Here is a 27,542-nt window from a genome sequence, read left to right as displayed (position 1 = left end):
CAATTATCTAGTAAAGATTTGTTGAATCCAACGTGCAATATAATGCCTAAACCTATTGAATGACGAGGTTGTTGACGATTTTCCTTCTGATCAACTGGTATTTAAAAATGTCTCCTGTGCTGCCCCAAAGGAATTTCCTTTTTAACATCTTCCGATCTTTTAGCCATCAAGCTAGGGATAGGAAAGAGGGAAATGTAGTACACCAAGAGGTTTGAAAGAGTTCTCTTGATGAGGGTGAGTCTTCCACCTTTTGAAAGGGATTTTCTCTTCCAGCCTGCAAATTTTTTTCTCAAATTTCTCAACAATGGGATCCTAAATTTTTTATCTTTGTACTTAGCTCCAAGAAGAAGCCTAATATATTTCATGGGAAGGGCCCCTAGCCCACAGCACACAATTCCTGGAGAGAAAAAACCATCAAACAGATTTCCAATAGGGATAAGCCCACTTTTACCAGGGTTGACTTTTGAGACCCAAAACAACCTCGAAGCACAGAAGGAGGGTTAATTGCACATTCAGTCACTAAACTTATAACTTAAAATCAATTCGGTCATCAAGATTCAATGCAATTTGTTAAAGCTTGAAATACATTGTTGGCCCATACCCTAAAAGCTTAAGCTTTTAGGTAAAGCGGTGATCTAACATGATATCAGAGCTGGTTACCAGGAGCTCTTGGGTTGTAGTCTTGTTGCTCGTGTTTAGATGTTTAAAAAATTATTTATTCCCTACAATATGTATTATCTATCGTGTATTTATCTCTCTAAGTTCTGTCAAACTGCACATGCAGGGGAGTGATAATCTAACACAATTCATGCACCCAAGTTCTAGAATTGATCCAATTCCATACGAAAAGTAACATCACATTAAGGACATTGGACAAAGGCTGCAGTGGCATCCAATCGGCCTCCCACAATGCCCACTCATCATTCCAGACAGCTTTGCCTTTTTTCATAAGAATCTACATTAAAACCATAGAATACAAGAAATTTCCAAGCTCCACATCGTCCTTTGAGTCCTTATTTTTTTTACTTTAGTGATTGATGAACTTACTAGGAATATCCAAAACAAGATCCTTTTGTGTATGTTATTCACAAACGATATTGTCTTGATTGATGAAAGCAAGAGTGGAGTGAAATCTAAATAAGAATTTGAAGAGCACTTTAGAGTCAAAAGGTGTTAGGATAAGAAGGAATAAAACAGAATATATGAAATGTAGTTTCAGTAACAGAGAGGATTAAACTTGATAATCAAGAAATTAATAGCACTGGTAGATTTCAATATCTTGGATCTATTATCCAAGCAAACAAAAATTGAAAAAGAGGTAATACATAGAATTAAATCAAGTAGGAAGAGTGTGATCACAGAATACCCTAAAAATTAAGGAAATTTTTAGTAGATACAGGCAATATTTTATGGTCAAAATGTCGGGCAACTAAGAAAAAGCATGTACAAAAAGTAAAAGTTGTCGAAATATGAATGTTAAGTTGGATGAGTGGTATAATATTAAAAGATAAACTATAGAACAAGCATATATACAATAATCTAGGCATAGTACCGGCCGAAGCCAAGATAAGGGAGGGCCGGCTAGATGGTTTGGCCATTTAAACGCAAGCCTAGTAAAAGCACACGTAAGGAGTGAGTTAGTTATTGCTTATGGCATGAAAAGAGGTAGGGGTATGCCTAAAATAACTTGGTATGAGGTAGTAAGGAAGGATTTTAACAGCTCTTAATCTAGTAGAGAAAAATGCTCTCAATCGGGTGAATTGGCAGAAAAGGATTCATGTAGCCAAACCCACCTAGTGGGACTTAAGGCTTGTTGTTGTAGTTATTGTTGTTGTTGTAAGATTAAATGAGGTCCTACTCCGTTTCGTTTGGAGAATATGTGGTTAGGTCATTAGCCTTTCATTCTTTAGTTAGAGATATGCGTAATGATTGTCCAGCATGGGGCTGGGAGGTATCAGGTTTATGAACAAGCTGAAGCATCTTAAAGAAGTTGTGAAGAAGTGGTATTTAGAGGTTTTGGGGGATATTAGAGTTAAGAAGGCTAGTGTTTTAGACAACACTGAGTCCTTGGCCGGTAAAAGGAATGGAGTGGGGACGTTGTCTAAGGCAAAGGCTGAGAAATTTGTTTTTAAGATCAGAAGTTGGAGGGATAAAAAAAAAATAAGTTGGGGCAGGGAAGGCGATTGCAATTCAGGATTTTTTTCATAGGTTGGCTAATGGGAAGAAGAAGCAGATTTGATAAGAGAGATTCAGACCAGTCAGGTCAAGGTCATTAGGATTGACTGCAGAAGAGATTACTGATTTCTTGAAGATTATTTACTCTTAAAAAGATTAGTTTAGGCCTATGATTGAGGGTTTGAAGTGGAGCCATATACCTAATGAAGAGGCATCTTGATTGTAAAGGTATTTTAAATTGTAATTTTTTGTTTTTAATAGGATTTATCTACTTTAATACCTATATACAAAAATAAAGGAGATATTCAAAATTGAAATAACTACCGTGAAATTAAACTTATGAGTCATACGATGAAACTATAGAAAAGGGTAGTTGAACAAAGATTAAGGTTAGAAACGAAGATCTCAGAAAATCAATTTGATTTTATGCCTAGGAGATCTATCACAGAAGCTATTTATCTTTTAAGAAGATTAATGGAAAAGTTTAGGGAAAAGAAGAGGAAATTGCATATGATATTTATTGACCTTCAGAAAGCAAATGATAAGATACCTAGGGAAGTTCTATGATGGGTTTTAGAAAAAAAGGATGTATGTTATAGGTATACCGATGTCATTAAGGATATGTGCGATGGAGTAATGACTAGTGTAAGGACTATAGATGGAGAAACTAGAGAATTTTCAATTACCATAGGTGTACATCAAGGATCTACTTTGAGTCCTTATCTTTTTGCTTTAGTGATGGACCAATTGACTAAAAGTATTCAAAAGGAGGTTCCATGGTGTATGTTGCTTGCAGATAATATTGTATTAATTGACGAAACTAGGGACGGAGTAGAGGCTAAGCTAGAATTATGGAGAGAAGCTTTGAAATCTAGAAACTTTAAGATAAGTAGAAATAAAACAGAATATATGAAATGTAATTTTAGTAATGATAGGAGGAATATTGGAGACAAAATTAAACTTGATGATGAAGAAATAAATAGCACTTGTAGATTTCGATACCTTGGATCTATCATGCAAGCTGAAGAAGAAATTGAAGATAATGTAATGCATAGAGTTAAAGCAGATTGGGTAAAATGGAGAAGTGCTTCAAGTGTGCTATGTGATTGTAGAATACCCTTAAAATTGAAAGGGAAGTTTTATAGGACAGCTATAAGACTAGCTATGCTATATGGATCGGAATGTTGGGCGATGAAGAAACATAATATCCAAAAAGTAAAAGTCGCTGAGATGAGAATGCTTAGATGGATGAGTGGTATAACATTGAGAGATAAATTAAGGAATGAACACATTCGTGGTAAGTTAGGTGTAGCCCCTATAGAAGATAAGATAAGGGAGGGACGACTCAGATGGTATGGACACTTGCAACGTAGGCCTTGTAGTGCACCTATGAGAAAAAGTGACTTAGTTACTATGGGGGGCAATAGAAGGGGTAGGGGTAGACCTAAAATAACTTGGGAGGAGCTAGTGAGTAAGGATTTAATATCCTTGAATCTATCAAAAGAAATGGTCCATGATCGTATAAATTAGCGAAAAGGATTCATATAGCTGACCCCACTTAGTGGGACTAAGGCTTGGTTTTGTTATTGTTGTTGTAATAGGATTTCTCTACTTTCTTTTCTATTTAATGAAATCTCATTTTTCGTGGACAAAAAAGTAAGAAGTCCTAAAAAATTGAGAAGAGATAGGAGCATACTGTAACATAGATAACTGAAAGAAACATGGGAAAGGAATAGAGAAACTATTGACTTTTTAAGTTCGATCCCTCTTTTGATGCTAACAAAGCATCTGTATCTTATGTATGTATTTAGTTTGTTAACAAGTTCATATTTCAGCACACACATAAGGATTAAGGGAAATAGAGGTCAAGACGGATCTTAATGCACCCATACCTGGCGTATTCCATGAAGTGAAGAGCAAAAGATCAAGAAGAAGACATCTAAATTTCATTATATTGCATTTAGTTTTATTATTTGGTTTGTAATATAATGCATCGCAAGCATGATATGGATGATAAGCTCAGGATGGCCATAGATTGACCCTAGGGACCAGCACTTTTGACAAAAACTCTTTTCTTAAATAACAAATTGGTTAGGGTCAAAGACTAGAGCTAAAACAAAGTTTACAAAAACTTCAGTCAACCTTCGGTCGATCGACGCCAGATTTTTGGGCTTAATTTAAAAGCCTAGGCCTTAGACTGACCTTAGGACCCCATGCACATAAATGAAAAATCCCTTAAACTAAAATGTCGCATTTATACGAAAAGGGATAAAACTTAGAATAGCCCCGGTCGACCGAACCCTTCTAGTAATAACCAGCTTGGTCGACCGAACACTTGTAGGCTAAAAAGACTAAACCTCGATCGACCGAAACCCTGGCGGTATAAAAGCCTTGGTCGACCGAACCGATCAAAAGTCAACATGTTGACTTCTCTCGGTCGACCGTTCAGTTTTTGAACGTATTGTCCCTGGTTGACCGAACATAAAGTGTTTGACACCACAACTACTTGGTCGACCGAACCTTGTAGTTCAATTGGCCTTGGTCGACCAAATTTATATGAATGGTCAACCAACCTTGTCTTGGTCGACCGAACCTACAAAGGGGTTTGGAATTGCCCTAATATGGTCGACCATTTCGATAGTTCAAAATTCCCACGATCAACCGAACTCAATAATATGGTCGACCGAACCTTGAATATGGTCGACCGAACCTCTTGGGTTGATGATTTTCTTACCATAGTAAACGAGGTTATTTTTTAACTAAACATCATTAATCTTTTTCCAAAATACCTTCATGTCCCCAACGGTCAAATTTTTACCCAACTCTATATATACCCCCTCATAACTTATAATTAGTAAGATGATTAACTGAAAAACTCTCAAATATTTTTACTATATTTTTCATCTTCAAAGCTTATATTTCATACTGTCTTACTCTCATAAATTTCAAAATCATTTTCAACGGTCTTGATTTGTTCTTTCACTCCCTTGCTTGCAAATCGATTGTCTTTAAGGGATTGTTGAAAGAGTCTTATTTTTGGGCATTCATTCTTTGTAAAGCATTTTTACTCTCTCCTAAGCTATTAGTTTAAAAATCATTTTGAGAGTTGCCTTCAAGAGTTTCTCCCACTTATTTTTTTTCGACAAATATTTTTGGGAAAACTTTTATTGGTTAAATCTTTGAAAGACTTGAGCACACATATACCATAATATATTTTGTCCTGAGAAAGTCTTCTTGCATTTGTGCTCACATTGATATACATTATTTTGCACGATCATTAGAAAACAAAAACCCTAACTTCCTTTGAACAAATTTTTGAAAATCTTTTGGGAAGAGATCTTTTGGGGTTGAATCTTTGAAATATTCACTGCATACATTTTACTCAAAGATTCCGAAAAGTTAATTTTGAGAAAAATCACCATTCTCACATTAAGCTTATTTTCATATCATACGTGAGTGTATTTTGAGCTGTAGTGTTGTACACATCTTCTTGTATTACAAGCATATTTCATTGTACAAAAATATTCATTTGTTGTACTCCCGACGGGTTGTCGAAAGAGGGAAACTAGCCCTATGAATAGTCCCGAACTTGCTCAAACCCGGTTAGAAGAGCACCAAACTAGTTCAGACCCGGTTAGGAGAACTAGGTGCACCATCCTGGTAAGGTGTTGTAAACAGTGTCACCCCACCCGCAAGTGAGCAACTTAGTGGAATCCTCTTACTTGTGAGCTTGAGGCGGGAACGTAGGTAGTATTGGCCGAACCCTGATAACATATCTAGTGTCAGTTTTATTTTCCACAATTTACCTTATGCACCTGTATATTAATATTTATTACTCTGAATGTTTGATATACTGAGATTGCTTTAATTGCTTATATATCCGCTCAATAGTTTAACTGTTGAATTGGTATGTGCTTTAGACAGACCCTAGGTTGAGCTATACTATTGTTGGATTAGTTATACCTAGGAAGAAATTTTTAAATACACAATTCACTCTCCCCCCTCTTGGGAATACACCAATTCCAACAGAAAAATCTCCCACCCACACATAAAGGATGTCCCTAAGCCACAAGCCTCCCTGTTTTGCAAAGATAAGGGGAGGATCGTCATAGCATGCACAGCCTTACTCCCTGCTTTTATGCAGAGAGGCTGTTTCGTCGGACTCAAACCCCTGATCAAATAGTCACAAAGGAGCAAACTATGTAAATGAAGGTCTTTTTATCCAATAAAAGAAAAGAACAAAGCAGAAATCCAATATATGCTTACAATGGAGAAAAAAAAAATCAACAGAAAAGAAAAATTAAATTAAGAGCAACATAAATAAAACAAATTCTAGCAAAAAGAATTTTCTTGATTTGAAATTCCTGTTTACACAAGGAACAAAAAAATGAACTCCAAGAAGAATATACCAAAAACTCCCACTAAGATACCAATAAAACCTAACAGGACCCCACACTAAGCAAATAAAGCTCCATAAGCTGCTGTGAACAGTATTTTACTACATTCACGTGAGCAGTGACACAATCAGCACCAGTAGCGAAACTCTAATTTACTCCCATATAGGGCCATATCGAGTTTAAACCTTATGCCTTATCTTCACAGACATTTAATGCTTTCTGTTTGATCCTCTTATTGTCAACATCGAATGCATTTGAAGCCTTCACAAACAACCATTTGCATTTACAATATTTTGTATCCAGAATCAATATACTTTAAGAGGCCCACATTAATTTAGATTTCTGAGTACACACTAATATTATCTGAAAACTTAACTCATATACCTCAAATAGATATCAGTCACAACAAAATGAAAGCTCAGATGGAATATTCATGGTTTACCAAGACAGCTGCCGCTGTCACCCAGGATTAAAAAGGTCCTTAGGCTCAAATGGTAGTAACCAGTACCTCATGATCTTTTGTCCTCCCTTCACGCTTGAAGAACCCTCCACTGAAAAAATTGAAGAGTAGAAGCATAAAAAATTGTAATTTACAATACTAAGTAAAATAAATGACAGTGAAACACTAAAACACACCTAGTCCGTCCTGCTGCTGAGAAACGCTCTTGATAATTTACAAAAAGTGGGAAAAAATCAGAAATTTCACTTGGAACATCAGCTAAGCAAACATTTGTGTAGACAATCTACAAGAGGAAAAAATAAATACTTTTGTTATTTTCATAAGGTTGAAAATATTCATTTGAAGGTGCCAAGAGAGTGATAAATCATAATTATGCTTTCATAAGCACAATATTGTTTTCTTTTGGTAGTCAAAACAATTTATCATAAAATGAGTAATTACAACAAAAAAGAAAAAAACACAAAAAATTTGGAGAACAAGGCATCCTCTAACCAGAGACAGCCAACAAAGTAACAAAAATGTGGCTGAAGCTATAAAAACACTTGAATGCAGAAAAGCAATCAAAACTCTCTGCAAGTCATCAAAGGAACTGCTCAATGTAAAAAATCCTCAAAGTGAATGTAACTAACAAAAGTAAGAAAAGATAGCTAAATCTATAAAGTAACCCAAATGCAGCAAACCAAATCAAACTTTCAGCAAGTCATCAAGAGAACCTCTCTAAAAAGATCGTTCAAAAAAAAACCCAAAATGAACAACAAAATTGAAGTTATCCTATGTAAGAAAAATCTGGCATCTCCGACCAAATACACCAAATAATGGCAAAGGATTGTACAGCTCAAAGCTTTCCTATCCATCTCACTTCCAAAGCCTCTAAAAAGATCATTCAAAAAAACCCGAAGTGAACAACAAATAAAAGTTATTCTATGTAAGAAAAATCTGGCATCTCCAACCAAATACACCAAATAATGGCAAAAAACTGTACAGCTCAAAGCCTTCCTATCCATCCCTCTTCCAAATCCTCTAAAAAGATCATCCACAAAGACCTCAAGTGATGCAATAAAATTGATTCCATTCCACACCGAGTTATCCTATGTAACACCAACAACAAGCCTTATGTCCCACTAAGTGGAGTTGCCTACATGAATCCTTTTCCGCCAATTCACCCAATCGAGAGCATTTTGCTCCTCTAGCTAAAACGCTATTAAATCCTTCCTCACTGCCTCATTCTAGGTTAGTTTAGGCCTACCCTTACCCATTTTAATACCAAAAACAATAACTAACTCACTCCTCACAGGTGTGCTACTGGGTCTGCATTTCAAATGGTCAAACTATCTAAGTCGTCCCTCCCTCGTCTTGTCTTCGACCGGTGCTATGCCTAGTTTATAATGTATATGTTCGTTCCTTAATTTATCCTTTAATGTTATACCACTCATCCACCTTAACATTCTTATTTCGGCAACTTTTACTTTTTGTAAATGTTTTTTCTTACTTGCCCGTCATTCATAAAGCATAGTTGCCCTTAATAATCATCTTATAGAACTTTATTTTAAATTTAAGGGTATTCCAATATCACACATCACATCTAATGTACACCTCCATTTTACCCAATCTGCTTCAACTCTATGTATTACAATCCTATTCAATTCCCCTTCTACTTGCATAATAGATCCAAGATATTGAAATCTACTAGTGCTATTAATTTCTTGAATATCAAGTTTATCTTCTCTCCAATGCTCCTTACATTACTAAAGTTATATTTCATATATTCTGTGTCATGCCTACTTATCCTAAAACATTTAGACTCTAAAGCAATTCTCCAAAGTTCTAACTTAGATTCCACTCCTCTCCTACTTTCATCAATCAAGACAATGTAATTTGCAAACATAAACCAAGGGATCTCGTTTTGGATATTCCTAGAGAGTTCATCAATTACTACAGCAAAATCAATCACGACAATGTAATTTGCAAACATACACCAAGGGATCTCGTTTTGGATATTCCTAGAGAGTTCATCAATTACTACAGCAAAAAGATAAAGACTCAAAGTAGAACCTTGATGTACACCTATTGTGATTGCAAATTCTTTAGATTCCCCTCCTCTATAGTCCTAACACTAGTCATTACTCTATCATACATATCCTTAGTGACCTCAGTATATCTACCGTAGAAACCATTCTTTTCTGAAACCCACCAAAGAACTTCCCTAGGTACTTTATCGTAGGTTTTCTCTAGGTCAATAAACCATATGCAAGTCCCTTTTCTTTACCCTAAACTTTTCCATTAATCTTCCTAAAAGATAAATAACTTTTGTTGTCGATCTCCCAAGAATAAAACCAATTTTTTTCTTAGAAACATTTGTTTTTAGCTTACTCTTCGTTCAATTATGAATAAAAAGCTATCGGCAGACACTAGCTTAGATTCCCAAAACATAACCAAATTAGAAGAGGCCCTAAATAGAATATGTTTAATTTTCCAACACATCATACGATTCCCTAGGCCCCTAACATTCCTACTTAGTAGCCTTATACTGAAACCATTTTAACCCCCTCCTCCCGCCCCCCTCCCCCTCCCAAAAAAACAAAAAAGAAAAGGACAAAAGAAAAAATTGTTTACCTTTAAGATCCCTATATAGTTAATAAATCTGACAAGCTTTTGCAACATCTCAACCCAATTCTTCCTTTTAAAGTAAGTCTTAGCATCTTAGGACTCACTACTACACGAAGCTCCATACCAATAGAGGAAAATGTAGCTACATGAAAATCTCATCTCAATAAAGAAAGTTAGAACATATAAAAAATAAAAAATAAAAACTTGATCACACAAGGTTGGGCATTTTTAATCAAAAGCAACTTTTAATTGGTCAAATCAAACTTTTGATTGGATGAAGCAAATTTTTTTGAAAAAACTAAATATAAATTTGGATATAAAATAAGGAACAGGACAATTTTGAGCATGCAAGTAAATATGTAAAAACAACACACAAAACCCATAAATGTATGTATATATTGAAACTTACAGTTTCTCCATCCGTTACTGTAACAGCTCCACTAGCTTGTCTCCCAATATGACCAGTCTCGACTAAGATCTGCTCAAAGCAACAATATATATATATATCACAATTTTATCCCATTCAAAGGTATCATACCTCAAGCTCCAAACCTAATTTCATAATTACTCCATCCAAGAAAAAAAATTTAAAAACTAAAGAACTTGACTCGAGTAACTTTGAAATGCTTCCAAAACACCATTAAGAATTCAAAGGTTTTATAATCCTTAGCAAGAATTGAACCCTTGAAAAAAGTCGCCTTTTTAAGATATAATCCCTAATTGTGAAAAAAGATATAAAATTGTGAGCCTCAAATTATAGAGTTGTATTTATATCCCTTAAACCTGATATTCCAAGTGAGAATGTAAATTTTTTCCTAAAGCGAGATTCTAAAGAATTAGGGTGGATTACTGCAGTTTCCACCTGGCACAGTAATAATGTAATGAACGATTATGATGTAATTTTAGATTCTTGTGAGATCCTACATGAGGTATGATTCAGTGTAATCTGGGTTGGTGTCCCCTTGATGCCCTTTTAATACAGTCCATATACTTTTAAAAAAAAAAAATGTTTCCCAAGAATTAGGCATCCTCAACAAATAAAAAGGAGGTGGCAACTAAATAGTGCTAAGACGATAAAGCATACCAAATCCCAATCTTTACCTGAACCAATTATAGACATTATCTTGATGGCAAAAAAGCACAATACCACAAAGATGCCAAGCAAGCATTCTATACAAAAAGAACAAATTTTTCAAAAAAAGGAATTCATTTAATAAATATTAGATAATTATAGGATTCCTCTCCATCCAAACACAACCCATTGCCATAATATAATAGACTTCCAAAGAATATTCTCTCCCTTCCTCCTCCCTAGACCTCTACAATGATCACCACCAAGTCATTAAAAACGAGGAAATTTTCAATTTGATAGATAAGGCTGGAGATCAATTCTTTTGTCTATCAACAAAGAAATATATCTTTTTAGATAATAAATGTAAATGCATTAAGTAAAGAAAAAGAGATTACCACCCAAAAGAAGACAAAGAACTCCTCAAGAAAAATGAAAACAATAAAGACAAAGAAAAAACTAATAAAAAATTAGATAAGAAAACCACCTCTTTAAACCCTTTCCATCGTAATTCATTAAGAAATACAAATTTGTTGGGTCCCTCTGTCTTTTCTCCACCTTTCACCCTCATCCAAACAAACTTCATTTCCTCCAATATCAGGCAACCACAAGTCCATCCATCAATTGTTGCACTTCTAAGTTATTCCCATTAACCTGGTCCACAAGAGTGGGCAAAATCCCATCCTTACACAGCCGCTCTTTACCCAGCCCATCATCCTCAAAATTAGAAACACACCCAAACCTTAGTGGGAGATGGTGGCACATACAATATATCCCTAAGTAAAGCAGGTGACAAACAAACACAGACATACCATTCCCAAACCCCATCCAAAAGCAAACTGCTCATCATAAGCAAATTCATTACAATCATCACTATCATTATCAAACACATCACCCTATTCTTTCTTCTTCTTAACCTTGCCAGCCTTTCATGTATCCCCTTTATGAACACTTGAAAATTCCACAATATACTAATCTCCATCAACATATCCACTTAAAAGTTTTGACACTATCTTCTTCTCCAACCGCAAGACAACCTAAAGGGGCTACATGAGTATTTGCTTCCATTGTGGATCCCCAATGTCCAAGTTGTACCCGTGTTCACCTTATGTGGCATTTGTTTTTAAGATTCAACCAATGGTTCTCGAAAAATCCTTATTGATTTCAGGCTATTCCTATGTTTGGTTCACATTTAATAATCGGACCATTTCCAGGACAAAGCTCTTCAATAACAAGTTATGGGAGGACAAAGACCTAGGAATGGGATGAGTCAGATCTAAGACCTTAGGGGAGCACTAAGACTTAGGTGGGAGCACATAGACTGAGCTAACACACTCCTTAGGACACCAATCAAGTAGCACTTGAGGCAATCATACCTTAAGCATGGATGGATTAGGTGAAAGTAATGGCTAGAGGCACCACTGAGAATCTCCCAATCTTATTGTTGTGACTCCTTGCCAAGAGATCCGAGATTTTCGATAGATGTTAGTAAGCCTCCACTAGGTCGAAGCATTGGCCAAGCCAAGCCACAACATGCTCTTCACAAGCTCACATGGATATTTTTCCTTTAATAAAAAAATTTAAAATATGCATATACACCAAAAAAAAAAATATTTCATTAAAGAATAAAGAATATACAAAAATTGAGAATAAGAAAGCCTTTGTGAGCGAAAGAAAACAAAAAAGAAGAAACGAGTCAAAATGACACTGCCTTCAAATGTAATTCAAAAAGGGGGGGAAAAAACACCTCTTTAAAACATCCTTGGCAAAAGATTAATGTGAAGCCCAATAATGATTCCGTTCCCATAAAAAAGAACAACGACCTTCTCCCAAATAAAAATATGTGCATTCCATTCCAACCAAATTCCCCACAACACTACCAATAACCCTCAATTTCACAAAACCACACCATCTCCAACCTTCTCAAAACCTATAAAAGAAATAGTCTTAAAATCCTCCACCGTCCTTAACCAAACCCACTTCTCTCCAAATAAACCAAATAACTCGTTCCAAATCCTCATAGGAAAGAGAAATGGGGAAAAAAGGAACAACCAACCAAATAAAAACCATTATCTTAAGACGGCACTTTGCCTTTACAACCACAGCAATGAAGAGGAGGACACATATAAGCTCTAGTCAAAAGCACAAAAAAAAAATTTAGAGAAATAAACACTAAAAAATCTGAAGTCCATAACTGACTATCCCTCCCATTTGAAGGACAACATCCACCCAACAGCAACAACAAAGATGAGAGTTCCTCTACCTTCCTATCATTTACCTATGAAAATGGAAATCTCATGAAGTATTAAGCCTATTTATGATAAGAAAGGAAGCAATGATATCATTATGCACCAAAAGGAGACAAAAAAGATGAGGAAAATCGATGGAAAGTGCACATCACCCACCCAAGTGTCCTCCCCCATGTTTTCTGGGTCCCTAATACTGTTACACCCCTCTAAATCAGTGGGAAGAAAAATCACAGCCATAACAGCAATTAAGAACCGCTATCATTAGATAACAGCCGCTACAGCCGTTGCATACAAGACTGCAATGACAAAAAATATATTTTTTATTTTTTAATTTTTCTTTCAATTTTATTTTTCCTTTTTCATAAATTATTCTTGATGTTCTATGAGGAAGGAGTGATTATAATGAGGATGATAGTGTTACAAAAATTATTGTTTTAATAATAGATACATTAATTAATAATTTGATATGCACACTATGTTGATAAAAATTTTATTTTGATAATAATTTTCTTTTTGTTTTCTATATTTTTCAGCTTTAATGTTCTTTTCTTTCCTAGTTTTTACCAAGTTCAAGTTCTTAGTACACTGTTTATTTAATGATAACATTTTATGATTTTATATTATAGTGTTAAGTGTAGGGTTATAGTTACACAACATAAGTTGTTAGTCTAAATTTATTATTTTTAACAAATAAAATAATAGATTTTGTTTAATTTATCATATTACCTATATGTATCATGTGCCTCATAATTAGTGGAATGTATAATGAATTTTGTTTTATTAATTAATTTACCAAGCATGTCATTAGTGAAAAAGAGAAAATAGTGTGTGTGTGTGTGTGTGTGTGTTTATATATATATATATATATATATATATATATATATAATTGTTTTTGTTAATAGCGATTTAAAGCAAATATAAAATTTGTTCCCCTTACTACACAATGTTAGTAAGTTGAACTAAAGGATCTAGAATACAATAAAACTCTCCTTAAGAAGAGTTAAGAGCTTAAAACTTGCAAATTTTTACCAATATACATATGGTTTTGTGCGCTCAAAAAAAATTCATGGCCATTCCCTTTATGTAACATCCGCTACTCCCGTGTCCCACTACACCCATTACTGTTACATTACGCTACAAGCTACCACTATTTAAAACCTTGTTTATTTTGTAATTATGTGTTTTAAATGTATTTTTGGGTGCATAAATGCTGGTATTGCACTAGATAGTTATCAAATCTAAATCAGAATTTCCTGTCAGTTTCTCTCTCTCTCTCTCTCTCTCTCTCTCTCTCTCTCGTGAAGCCCACCCTTCTTTCTCCTTCTCCCTTCTCCTTCTTCCTCCTCCTTCATTCTTCTTCTTTCTTCTCCTTCTGCTCTTCTTCTTCTGTCGCTAACTCTTTGCTGCCTTCTAATTCAGTAATTCTGCTTTGCTGTTTCTTTTCCTCTCCATCCGTACATCTGTAATTCTCCTCCTCTTCTTCCCTACTTCTTCTAATTCTCTCTCAAAATTCTCTTATCTCTCTCTGTTTCTGATATTCAATTGCTGCCCTACATCAATCTGGTATCAAAGCCAAATTCGATTCAGTCCCACGCTTCCTTGTTGCAGTTCTTCAATCCAATTTCTAACTCCTACAAATATATTTTCAAACCACATCTGCCCCTTCCCCGGTCCCACATATGCGGAAGCTTTGTGCACTGAGCTGCCCTTTATTTTTAATCCACCAAACAACTACAATTTGCTTCCATTGGCTTCAATTGCTGCAACAACTAAGATCAAAAACTGCAAGACAATCTCAGAAAAATGAAGCATTGCTGGTCTGTAACGTTTTCAAAATTACAGTAGAGCCCCTGAGTATCAAAGTCCACTTATCAGGCATCGTATCACAACACCACCACCATTAAAAACAGACACCGCCGAAACACCATCCCTGCAATTTCATCACCAGTGAAGCCCCACGAGCCAGCCAAACATTTATACTCCCTTTTAAAATCACATAGTTGCCATTATTTCTTGACACACAACCACCATCAACAGATTCACCACCACTTGATCTGCTACCACTCTACCAGCCAGAATATAATCGCTGGAGGCTTCCAGTAGCACACAACGCACCGGCGATGGGTGTGTGGAACAGTTCTAGATTATCATTCATTGGAAAAGGCCTGCCAGCATTCGGATTGAGGCCTAGATGCTGTATTTTGAGATTTACAGCAACAAATTAGTTTCCCTTCAAGAGATTTTGATGTTGCTCTAAAGAAATCCAACTTTGATTGTTTGAAACATATTTTTGGAAGGACAAATTTGGTGCGCCAGCATCATTATTCAAGTTTAATAGTGGATCATCTATGGACCTTTAATAAACTTGCAGAAACATACATGACTTGGACTCCACAGAAAATGAATTAATTTCACTTACCTTATTAATACTTGTTTGAATTTGCACTGGTCCATATTCGCCCTCTGATTCAAAGAAAGAAAATGATGAGCCTATTCCACATATCTAGTTCCAACCTAGTTGGAAATTCTCAAAAATTGATAAAACCTAAGTGTCCTAATTTTGATGATGGTTTTTTAGGCCCTTAGCCTTCCCTAGATTGGTTGGATGACATGGAGAATTATTTTAATTGTTATGGATAGTGTGACCACTAGAGTATCTACTAGAGAAATCAAAACTTCTTGGTTTAGCAAAGCAACATTGGCAAAAAGTCAAAAAGGACAAATACTATCATGGAGAACCTCCTGTTACCACGTGGCCTGAAATGAGATATCTTTTGAGAGAATGCCCCACATTCTTATATACAGCAATTAGTAGACTAACTCTGTAGCCTTAGGTAATTCTCTTCTAGTGTCATTCATTATTACCTTAAATTTAGAAACCTCATTTATCGGTATGCTCTTAATGAGGAACCTACAGTGGTGATTTTGTTCAAGAAAGGGTTGAGGAGTAAAATCAGAAAGCATATGATTTTGCAAATTCAAAAACATCCCATTACTCTACCTAAGGCTTACCACATGGCTTTGGAAGCTGAAAGATTTCTCTGACTAACAACTCATAATACCACTTCCAATCTTAAAAAGTTCCATCAACCTAGATCAGTTTCTTGTCACGAGGTAGTCCTAGGCCCACCCAAGATGCTCAAGAGAACAACTAGGTGAGGATAAACAATCAAATTTCATTAATTGAGCATCATGACTACATAAACGATTTGCATGCTGTTAGTGCACAAATTTTTTATTCTTCAATGGACATGAGCCATGAATCTTCTCAAAATAAAAGGCCTTAAACTTGTCTTTAATGACCTAAACACTGTTGGAGACACTAGGCATTGGCATTGTCTAGAGACCAACCTTGGTTTTTGAGACTTGAAACAAACTTCAAGATGAGTTGCCAACTACTAGGACATATATGTTTGACAAGAACCTTGCTCTTCAACATAAATTTTCCATTTCTAACCCAAAGAATGAGGATCAATTGGTTGCTTCAGAGTTTGCAGAAAATTCTTTAAACATGGATCATACTATTGAAAATCCACCTAAGATTCTTTCTCCTCCATCAACTAAATTTGGGCCTCCATATGCACATCTTCTCCCTCAACATCTTCCTTAAACAAATCTATGAAACATAGTCCATCATTCTAGAAGTTTAGTTAGTTTAAGTTTATTTTTTCTATTTTAAGTATTAATGGGTTATCTTGTAAGGTTATTTTTTGATTTTGTGTTTTACTTATTTGTTGGGTGTACAATACTAGTATTATATTAGACAGTTATCAGATTTGAATCAGAATTCCCTGTCAGTTTCCCCCTCTCCTGCGCAGCCCTCCCTTTCCTTCCTTACAAACCAGAAAACTATAATGAAGGATAAAGTAACTTTCCATTCTCTACAAAGGTAAACAAACCTTCAGTCCCACAGCACATTATAAATAGATCTAGCACTACTGTGTATTCCAACCATAAAGTAAGAAAAATCCTGAAGCTGTCCAGCCCACATGCAATGCAATGGCAATCTGGTCCACCTGCAAAATACTATTTCTCACAAAATACTTTGTTACTAATCAAAAGAATTTTCTCATGAAAAATGACATTGAAACTTTAAGTTTTAAAGTTTTAACATGATTTATTTCAAAATATGAAACTTTATTGCATTAATTTATCTCTTGAATAGACCTACTCACCCATCTGTTGCTCACCAGTTGGTACAGTTTGTCAAACCTCCCATTGCCAACCGCAAGCACTTCAAAAGTTTTCCCTTAACCTGATCATACAGCATCTTACCACCCCAAGTTCAAGCTCACTTTGTACCCTACTTTGTGTTACAACTTATTGTGCACTCCTTCAACCATTTTGAAGGTGGTAAAAAGAATCAATAATCAGTTAACACAAGTTCTTTCATTAAAGCCCATTTTTGCAATTACTTTACCACTTAAAGCAAAACAATGCAGTGATTTTAGCTCCTTTGAGAAAGAAAAGCAACTCCAAAAATGTAACGACAAGGACGTCTATGCTCCAAAAGTCCGCCAAGTGTTCTAGTATAGCAAAACGCATATCATACCCTACAAAGCAATTTCATTTCATAATTTTTGTCCTCAAATCTAAACTCTCCGCAGCAGCCACATGCTAAAAGCAAGACTATCATCAACACGAACAGAGAAGATATGCCCACTAAAGCATGTAACTTGCTGGAGAAGCAAAAAATTTCCTCTCTCACCCGCATATACAATTTTTTGAAAAGAAATAAATGTAGTAAGTCGCTCTAAACCCAAAATAAGCTAAAAATACCATTTGATGAAGACAAGAAGTTCAACTCACATGTCTATCGCCGACGGGAATTTTGACGGAGTATGGTTTAGGAACATAGTCCGTTCCCCCACTGGAGTTAGCCGCCGCCGACCCTGAAACTTCAGGTTCAGCTAAAGCTCTGACAGAGGATGTCTTCCGGGCGTTCCTCGGGAGAAGCAGAGACAGCAAAGGAAACGAATATTTCCGGGAACGGAGAGGGCGACGGCTAATGGAAGAGAAAGCGAGCCCGCAGTCATGTGAATGGAGAAAGGAAGCGGGAAGATAGTAAGGTGTATTTGGGAAAGTACAAGGGTTTAATAGCATTTTCTTGCTTCAGCGGCCTGCCGAAGGGTCACCGGGGTGCTGAAGAATGAAGAGTGTCACCGTGAAAAACCTTGAACGCACGCAAAAAGATGCAAGAGGAAGAAGAACAATGTCTCAGTCTTATCGCTGTAATATGACGGATAGGTGCAGGGGGACAGCTGAGACTGGAGAGAGCTGGACACTGTGGGAGACTATTAATGTAATATCCACATGATATTTATAACACTAACCGGCATGGTAGATGCACGCGGGTTTTGGACATTAGAATGCGTTTGATTCGCAGGAGCGTGCTTTTAGACATTATAGGATGTGTTTGGTCCGCAAATTAGATTACAGAAAATTAGCTCATGTCTAGTATTATATGATAATACAATAAAATAGGCTTGAAAAAAAAAAAAAAACACTCCCATCCCGTCCAAAGTTTGATAAAAAAATAATAATTTTTTCAGAATTTTTAAAAATTTTCTGGACTTCTCTTGAGATTTTAAGAATTCCAAATACCTCCATGAAGTTTGTCAAAAATATATAATTTTTTTCTTAAATTTTGAAAATGATAATAATTTTTTTTAAAAAGGATTGTATTTTTATTTTTTTATTTTTTATTTTGCAAACCTCGTGAGATATATATGGCATTTTAAAACTCTAAGGAAGGTCTGTAATATTTTTAAATTCTCGAGAGAGGTCTCTATCTTTTTACTAAACCTAAGAAGGTGAGTATCTTTTGCCCAAATAATAATAAATGGATAAGGGTTGTCTCATTCCTCCTTGTTCGTCGTCTCAAGCTATCATCTTTTCCCCCATCCCTTTTTATCTTTTTCTCCATCAACCCCCTCCCTTGTAGAAATTCCCACTTCCCGATCGACTTCTCCAACAACGAGTGAGAGAGCAAGCTTCTATAGCATTCAAATTTTGAAAGAATATTATTCAATCCATGTGTGGTATTATTGGGGATTATAAGTCCATTACAAATTTTGTTTGATTTTTTATTCAGGATTTTTAATCTTTTGTCTCTATTTTTCTTTCCTCATTCATTATATTTTGTCATGGGATTTAACATCGAGGGGATTACTGTAGAGATTCGGAAAATATAATAATTAAAAAATTTAGAAAAGAAGGATTTTTGGGTTTGGTGAAGATCAAACCGTCGACAGTTTGGTGAGGGGCGCAGAAAACTGTCGATAGTTTTGAAGTTAGCGCGGGTCGGTTACAAGTAAAATTGTAAAAAGGAGCTGGTTAAAACCCAAATCGTCTATGGTTTTGTGAGAGGTACCAAAAACCGTCGACGGTTTTCTTTGTAGTGAGGGTATTAAGGAAGTCCCGCGAGCATTTGTTAATTAAAGCATAAAAATTTCTCTATCTCTCTCTCTCTCTTGGAAACCCTATGGCTTTCTCTCCCTTCTCTCTACGATTTTGCTCCGACCGTAGCTCGGTTTGACGATCCGGAACCACCACGAGGTTCGTGAGAGAATTCTTTACAACTTAGGCGGAGCAGATTTTCAATTTTGGGTTCCAAGGTACCATTCCAAAACCAAAGTGTGTGGGGTATTTTAGTGTTTTAATGTTAAATTGGAGTAATTGGTGCCCAGGGAATACTAAATAGTAATATTTTGAAGGTTGCGTTGAATACTTTGGGGGAAAATGAATTTCAGGCTTTTGAACTGCGAACGTCGTGGGGTGTAGGAATTTGAGTATTTTAGCGAGATCTTAGTAAGCCAGGTAAAGGGAATAAATTATAGTAGACTTTTCTAAAAATTACTGGTAAGGAAATATAAGGAATTGAAATATGATATTTTACTTAAAATTATTATGATATGAATATCAGATGAAAATTGTGTGTCATATGATTTATACTGAAATGTATTTGAAATTGGGTTAAATGATTTACATTGAGAATAATGAGGATATGAAATGTATATTGAAATATGAGATTTGAAATGGGGAAAATGATGAAAAATTGAGCATAGATCTGCATGCTAGAAAATGAAAAAAATATGAAATATTGATATTGTTTTACTGAGATATGTGGAGAAACGTGAAATGAAATTTATACGTATATGTATGAGATGAAGTGTGTATTGAAATGTTGAGAATGAAATAGAAGAGGATGAGAACCTAATGTGAATTCTGTAATATGAATTTTGAGATGTGGAAATTGAAATGTGAATCCTGAAATGTGTATATTGGATTGTGAATATTGAAATGGGAATATTGTAATGTGAATACTGGAATATGAATACTGGAAATGTGAATATTGTAATATAAATGCTACAATGTGAATATTGAAATGTGAATAATGCAACGTGAATACTGCATGGTGAATACTGATATGAGAAAGTGGAAAGGTGGAAATGAAAACCTCGATGAATGGATTGCGATAATGAGCATGGTACCTGTTGGCCTTACAAGCCTTAATATCCTATTTTGATGCTAACAAACAAGTAGAACTTAACATGTTTTGTTTAAGTGATATATTTTCAGGACTCAAGGATAGAGCGTTAAAGAATTGATGAAAGCTTGTACTTCAAAGAATGAATTCAATATGAAGCTTAAAGCATGGATTTAAAGTTTAAAGCTTGAAGATCATGAGAGCATTGATATTAAAGAAAAAACTTCAAGAATAAAAGCCCAAGTGATCAACATGGAAAGCTCAAAGAAAGATGAAGCAAGCATAAAGACCTCAAGGAATTCAAGAATTGAAAATTTGAAAAAGTTTATAGGAAATTTCATATAAGTACTTCAAATAATTTCAATATGAATACATGAAACTCTTAGTTTAATGTCTTGGACCTAGATACCTTTGAACATACTTGGAAAATATTTTTGTAAGGTTAAAAACTATTTCAAAAAGGTTAGAATCATTTTTGGAATGAAAAACATCAAAAAAAGGATTTTCAAAATGCTGTTAATTTTTCTACATCTGCATTGAGGTCTATTTTTATCTATTAAAAACTATTTATTTTAAAAATTGTTCAACATGAAAGTTGTATTATTTTCTCTTAGCTTTCATTTGACACTAGGGTCATCAAATTCAGAGTTATACATAAAAAGTTATTACTAAAAAATAGAAGAGTGCTCGAAGCTGACAGCAGCATGTGTGCATGCTAGGCGACTGCCTGAACATGCTAGGCGCCTGGGTGGCTATGCCAGGTGACTGACTTAGTTCTGGAAGGCGACTACCATGCTACTACCCCTGCTATTCCTTTAAAAATAACATGGTAGGCGATTGGAGGATTGGGGCAGGCGACTGCCACGCGGCTGTTTTGATTTTTCTCATAATGGTCAAATTTTTAAATGAGGTTGTTTGTGGCTCAAAATTTATGGAAACTTGGGGGATATTTCAACACACTTGGGTACCAAGTTAATTACCTTTTAAAGTCTATAAATAAGCCTCAAATACCAAGAATTCAAATTCAACAAAAATTCAAAATCTTTCTCAAATTGCTCTCAAATTCTCAAGGCTCTCTCTCTTGCTCTCAACTTGCACGAAGCTTACTAATTTCTTGTTGATTTTACTCACCAAGTTTGTGCTACAATTCTAAAATCTTTCATCCATTGAAAGAATTAAATTGGTGAAACACTTCCTTGAGCTTCAAGTTATATTCCATATTGTGATTTACTTTGAAGTATATTGAATGTTGTACTAACCTACTCTACTGTGAGAGTGTTTTCTTGTACACAAACTCTTTTCTATCTTGGTTCTTGTTTATAGACGATTTAGGGTTGTAGAATCGTTGGACCAAACGAGGGAATATCGTTTGAAGAGACGGGCTCTAGCCTAGTGAAGGAGTGTTTGAGCATGGGGTATCACTTGTAAAGGTTTTGTTCCACCCGTCAACGTAACAGGTTTAGTGAATCCTTTGGTAGTTTGCCAAAGGCGAGGACGTAGGCTGGGTATAAGCCGAACCTCGTAAAAATACCTGTCTCACTCTCTCTTTCCCTTACTTTTTATTTTCAAGCATATTTAAACTGCGTGGATGGTTTAATTGATAATCACATGTACTACGTAATATAGAAAGCAAGTAAACTTGAAGTCTAATTTTAATTTGGATTGTGAAAACTGAAAGGGAGTACATTGGTTATACCATATCTTGCAGAAACCATACGGGAGTACGTTACTTGGTTAACAGCCCAAGGATAAATTAACTGAGAGTTTAGTTGAGTTCTGAATATTGAGAAGAGTGTAGATATTATAGTTGATTGGTTTGATTGGATGATTGGATGATTGGTTGCTTGTATGATTAAGAATTAAATAAAGAAACTAAGTTCTTGAGTTCTTAACAAATTGAACAAATTAATTTAAGAATTTTACAAAGGAATTAAAAGAAATTTTTAAAAGCCAATTCACCCCCCTCTTGGGAAGCTATTCCTAATTTCAGTACCATTGCTGGTGGTGATTACGTGCAACCACACAAACTCGCGGAGCGTGTGGCATGACAATCGATTGAGCCAGTGAGAAGGGTAGTTTTCCCCCTGGGTCCGAACCAAGATTACGGCAAGCCAATCATACTATAGAAGCATGGATGGATTTTTTATTTTGATATAACTGGGTAGGCCAGCTGCGGTTTAGATCCAGCCTTCGGGCCGCACAATCCTAACCATGGGGGGGAGCATGGCGTGAAGAAATATCCTCAAGGCAATCATGAGTTACAGATGCGATATGCACTGGTTACCGAGGACACTCATGCCCTGGATGGTGAGATGTAAATGGGAAATGAAAGAATGATGAAAATAGGAAATGAAAGAGTTTGAGTTAGTAACATAAATAAATAAAGCGAAGTAAAACACTCCACCTGAGGGCTTACTAAGTAAGGTGAGTGCTCTGATAAGTATCAGTTGTAACTGAATCCAAGTTAATTGGGTAAGAATATAAATGCTATTAGAGCAGAGGAAACCTACATGTATGGGCATGTAATCTCTCCTATTCTCGGGAACTTCGCTAGTAACATGGGTTGCGTGTGAATGAATTTGAAAATTAAATTAGAAACTTATGAAAGCTTGTGTTTTATATCTATATGATTATGAACATATATCAATTTATTTTCTCAGATGATATGATGATTTAAAAGAGTAAGTCATGATATAATGAAACTCATATTGTCACACACTATAAATAATTTATTCCGTCTTATTGAAAGGTGTCGAAATATTTTAGGGAACCGAGAAAGACCAGGTGATAGAACTTTGAGATAGAGGGGAGTTGGTACGCTAATAGACATGCCGATAAAAGTTATCACATCCCTTATTTTGGTTGCCATTTGCAAAACTTATGATAATTATAAGGCCAAACTACCTTTCAATTTGGTACTCTTTTATCCCCCCAGCTTGCTTCTTCAATATATTCTAATATGGTTGAACCCTAACCTTTCCTCTTCAACCTCATCAACAATTCTCCTAAATGCATTCATATTTACACTACAATTCCAACTCACCACATGAGATGTAGGCGCGACTAACGTAGCTTCCTTCACCATGACCACTTCATATGGTTGTTGCTACTACTAATTCTTTTTATTTCTTGGAATTCTTCAAGTACCTATGGATCCACTATTAATCTTGATGTCCAAGTGGATCACTATGGTGAAGGCCCAATTGGCGATTCTTTTATCGAGCAAGATTAAGACTTTACAATTGTTGAGCTTATTGAAATTGACCCCAAGTTGAATGGTTGGCCGATCATCAAAATATTGAGTCATTCCAGCAGTGATGTAAGAACCCGACCCGAGATATTTAGATTGAATAAATGAGAAAGGGTAAATTAGTAGGCTTCGTAGATGAAGCCATTGTTCTCATCGATGAAGGTCCTCATACTCTTCATCGCCGAAATTCAGAACCTTGTCGACAAAGAGATACTGAACGAGTTGTAAAATATCGGAATAGGGTTCGTCATCGAAGGAACTGGTTCATCGACGAAGGTGCCATTTCATCGACGAGGTTGGCTGAGTCAAAAGGGATATAAATATCCTCCTTCATTACTTTGTTGCTAAGAAAGCTAAAACTCTCTCTCTCTCTCTCTCTCTCTCTCTCTCTCTCTCTCTCTCTCTCTCTTTAGAACTAGCGGAATCTCTCTTGCTCTCTTATTTAGAAAAATTAGTCGAGTGAAAATGCGGGATTTTTGGGTTACAGTTTTGGGCAAAATTGGGGGTTTTAGGTATCATCTCTCTTTCTGTTGGAAAATCGTATGTTGTATAAAATTGTAGTATTAAAATGACCATACCTGTATTTGTATTAAACTGTATTCTCAAACTGAAAACAATATGATTTGTGTATGCTCAAATAAGTGTGGAATGAATTGTTGTATGTGAAATGTTCTAGGTTTTGTGAAATAGTTAGGGACGACTAATTACCATACATTGATGAGTATAGGAACATGAGTTCCAAAATTGTTCATGGTTTTGTGAAATTTTGCCACGTCTCAGCTAATTACCATGGGCAAACGTCATATCTCGACTAAATACCGTGGGCAAAAGTGTCTGGCTCTATATCTGAGGGTGTGAAATATCGCCTGTTTGTTTCAGATGGTCACCGATGAGTGTGAGTCGACACCGTATTAGCATGATATCGATGTGAGACTTCAGTTATTATAAGATATCGGGTGCTTGAGTGTGACGATACTAACCGTATGTTTGGTATCGTATGTACTGCAACTGGATTGTGAAAATACTAGAACTATATAGTGTTATATTTTATGTTGAAATAACACTTGTATGCCACACACTGATATAACCTGCTTTCTTCCTTACTGAAAGGTGTCTCACCCCGAATATACAAATGTTTTTTAGGTCCTTCGAGTAGCCATCACTAGCATCCTTGTGTTCGGGAGTCTGGGTGTTGGTTAGCCGCGTATAGTACTTGAGTAAGTACTAATTTCTGTAACCGGGTTGTCATTGTTGGGTTTTGTAGAAACTCGGGGTATGTATGGTATTTTGGAGCGTAGACTCTAGTCATGTACAGACTCTGGTATGGTACGTTGTATGTATTAGAAAGAACATTTTCGCTGTGAATTTGATGTGGATGTATGCGTACATGATTGTGCATAGGGTTTACGTGTACCCCACGAGGTCAGACCCTCATTCAGTGTAGTATCATGTATGTTTTAATTGATACAGAGATAGGTTAGGTTACTAAAAAATTCACACCTGGGGCCCATCTGCAGGTTTGGGGCGTGACAAGTGATGCCTCCAAGATGTTGAACAATGTGGTCATATGAGAGTGTTGAGTAGAAGGAGAGTTGTGCCAAGGGTCAAGTTATGGCATCTTTGTAGGAGCTAAGTCTCTTCACTTATTCCTATGAAACAAAGTTATGGGTAGCCCTAGTATCAACCATAGCATAGGTGCTCTTTCTATTGATCCTCAAGTCAACAAACGTTAACCCTTTTGCATGTGTAACTTTCGATTCTTTCATCTGCCTTTACAATGAATTCACTAGTTGCATCCTTTAGTGCCACCTCCCTTATGGAATCCTATAAGGCATTAAGTGATGACTTATGAGGGCATTTAGCAATTTTGTGAGGCCTTAACATAAGAAGCATGTAATCTTACTCTTACCATTATTTGCGTTCATTGATCAAGATGATGGACCTTCTTTTGAAGTTGACACCTTACCATTGGCTTCCCCACCTTTAGATTTACCCCTCTCGAAAGACTTTCTATCATTTCCACCTATGATACTCTCTTTGGACAAAGTGGAATTCTCTCCAACATAGTTAGTGAAGCACTCTACAGTAGCTTGTGCTATATATAAGTCTTGAATTTTTTGTTTATAAATTTTTGTTCTCACCCATAGTTTGAACCACTCTAGAAAATAAAACTTGTCCTTCTCTAATATGTCTCAGATATCCAAAATAAAAATAAAAATATGTTTCACGTTTTCCCTAATTGACTCTTGAGGTCTCTCAACTTTCTTTTGGCATTTTACTCAACATTCTTAGAAAAATAAAATAAAATTGGGTCATAAGTTCTCTTTTCAAGTCTTCCAAATAATCAATAATACAATGTCCCTTCTCAATCTCATCATACTTGGTAAACCACTATAGATTAGCATCACCAACTAAGTACATAGTTGTAGTGTTCACTTTCACCTGCTCTAAGTCCATCCTCGTAGCATTATAGTATTGCTCCATATCAAACAAGAAGTTTTCCAACTCCTTGGTATCATAGGCACCCACAAATGTTTTAGATACTGGTACTCTAGTCTTGCAAAACTTCAGAGTGCTAGTGTAACGACCTGATCCGCCACGTGGGGCCCGGGGTGCTAGTTTAGTAATGTCTGTGTACCTGATACCTTATTTATCATATATGAAACACATATACATAGCAAAAAATAAAATAAAAAATCCTCAAATTACATTACCAAAGTTCTAACTATCTTTATATAAATATCTTCATTTTCACATAATTACATCCCATAAAACATGCAAAAATAAAATCTCAGTTCATACACACCACCTACATATATTTAAACCACTAGCCCGACTCCTCTTGCTTGCTAGACCGGATCCCTAGGACTTCCTGAAAAGATAGTTTGTAAAGTAGGGGTGAGGCACAAATTAGTAAGGGAAAGACTAAGTTAAAGTCAGTGTGTGGCTAACATGCATTTAGTGTACAGAAAATAACCAATTCACTAAGTAGATAAACATATTTATGAAATCATTCTTATTTTACACTCACACACATAATTAGCCGAGGATAGGAAAGATTACCTGGATATACAAGTAGCTTCCCTGTGCTCTAATACCATTGCTGCTATTAGGGCACTCACCTTTCTCAGCAAGCTCTTGAAATTATCTTATTAATTATCCATATGCATATAAATTACAGATATGCATATAAGACACTCCCTGTGACAAACATGTCATTTGCTTCCCCCATAGCACGGGTTGTGCGGCCTGAAGGTTGGACTAATGTCCTGGGGGATCCACCTAGACAATAGTCATTTGTACTCTTTACTAACATACTCCGCAAGTATATGCAGCTCCAGCTGCTGGTCTAATTGCCCTTACCTAAGGGGGTACATTCACCTCACATAGGCAAATTAGACAAGGCCACCCTACACCTCTCAACACAGGTGTGAGCACACACGACCATATAACAAATCCCTAACAACGATACCGTGCTCACAATACACTGGTACAGAGGGTTCCTAAAGCATATCTTACAATTTAGATAATAGAAATCACCATTTAAAATATCAATTCACATACATTTTCTATTATTCCAAAAACCTAGCCCTCGGCCACAAATGTAGTTCGACTCACAGCCATTTAAACAAAACCTCGGCCATCGGCCGTCATATCAAATCCCTGCATTATTCCCAAGCATTTCCAACACCTCGCAAACAATTTCAGTATTTCACAAACAATTCAGTATTTCAAAATCTCAAATCTAGATTTAGAATAATCCATACCAACTAAATCATCTGCCACACGATTTTCAACATTTTAACATATCCATATAAACAAACAAGCTTTCCACTGTTCATTTTA

The 27,542-nt window shown here is 35.8% G+C and overlaps 1 protein-coding gene across 6 annotated transcripts in view; it reads right to left on the bottom strand.

The window, feature by feature from the left end:
* LOC131166068 (probable polyribonucleotide nucleotidyltransferase 1, chloroplastic) overlaps positions 1 to 18,250 on the bottom strand; it is a 168,915-nt gene extending 150,665 nt beyond the window's left edge. For 5 of the 6 annotated variants that reach the window (XM_058124305.1, XM_058124314.1, XM_058124345.1 and 2 more), the window contains exons 1-4: positions 17,767 to 18,220; positions 10,049 to 10,117; positions 7,209 to 7,315; positions 7,081 to 7,123 (exon numbers count right to left, since the gene is read on the bottom strand). In XM_058124305.1, the coding sequence (XP_057980288.1) occupies positions 7,081 to 7,123; positions 7,209 to 7,315; positions 10,049 to 10,117; positions 17,767 to 18,060 (513 nt within the window). In that variant the 5' untranslated portion in view covers positions 18,061 to 18,220. Of the gene's footprint in view, positions 1 to 7,080; positions 7,124 to 7,208; positions 7,316 to 10,048; positions 10,118 to 17,766 lie in introns of all 6 variants that reach the window. The other variant, XM_058124322.1, reaches the window with a different exon arrangement.
* Between the last annotated feature and the right edge of the window lie 9,292 nt (positions 18,251 to 27,542).

This window comes from Malania oleifera, chromosome 1 (genome assembly GCF_029873635.1).
Source record: "Malania oleifera isolate guangnan ecotype guangnan chromosome 1, ASM2987363v1, whole genome shotgun sequence".
Taxonomy (NCBI): domain Eukaryota; kingdom Viridiplantae; phylum Streptophyta; class Magnoliopsida; order Santalales; family Ximeniaceae; genus Malania; species Malania oleifera.
Note: the sequence above shows the minus strand (reverse complement) of the source record. Positions and strands in the feature narration are given on the sequence as shown.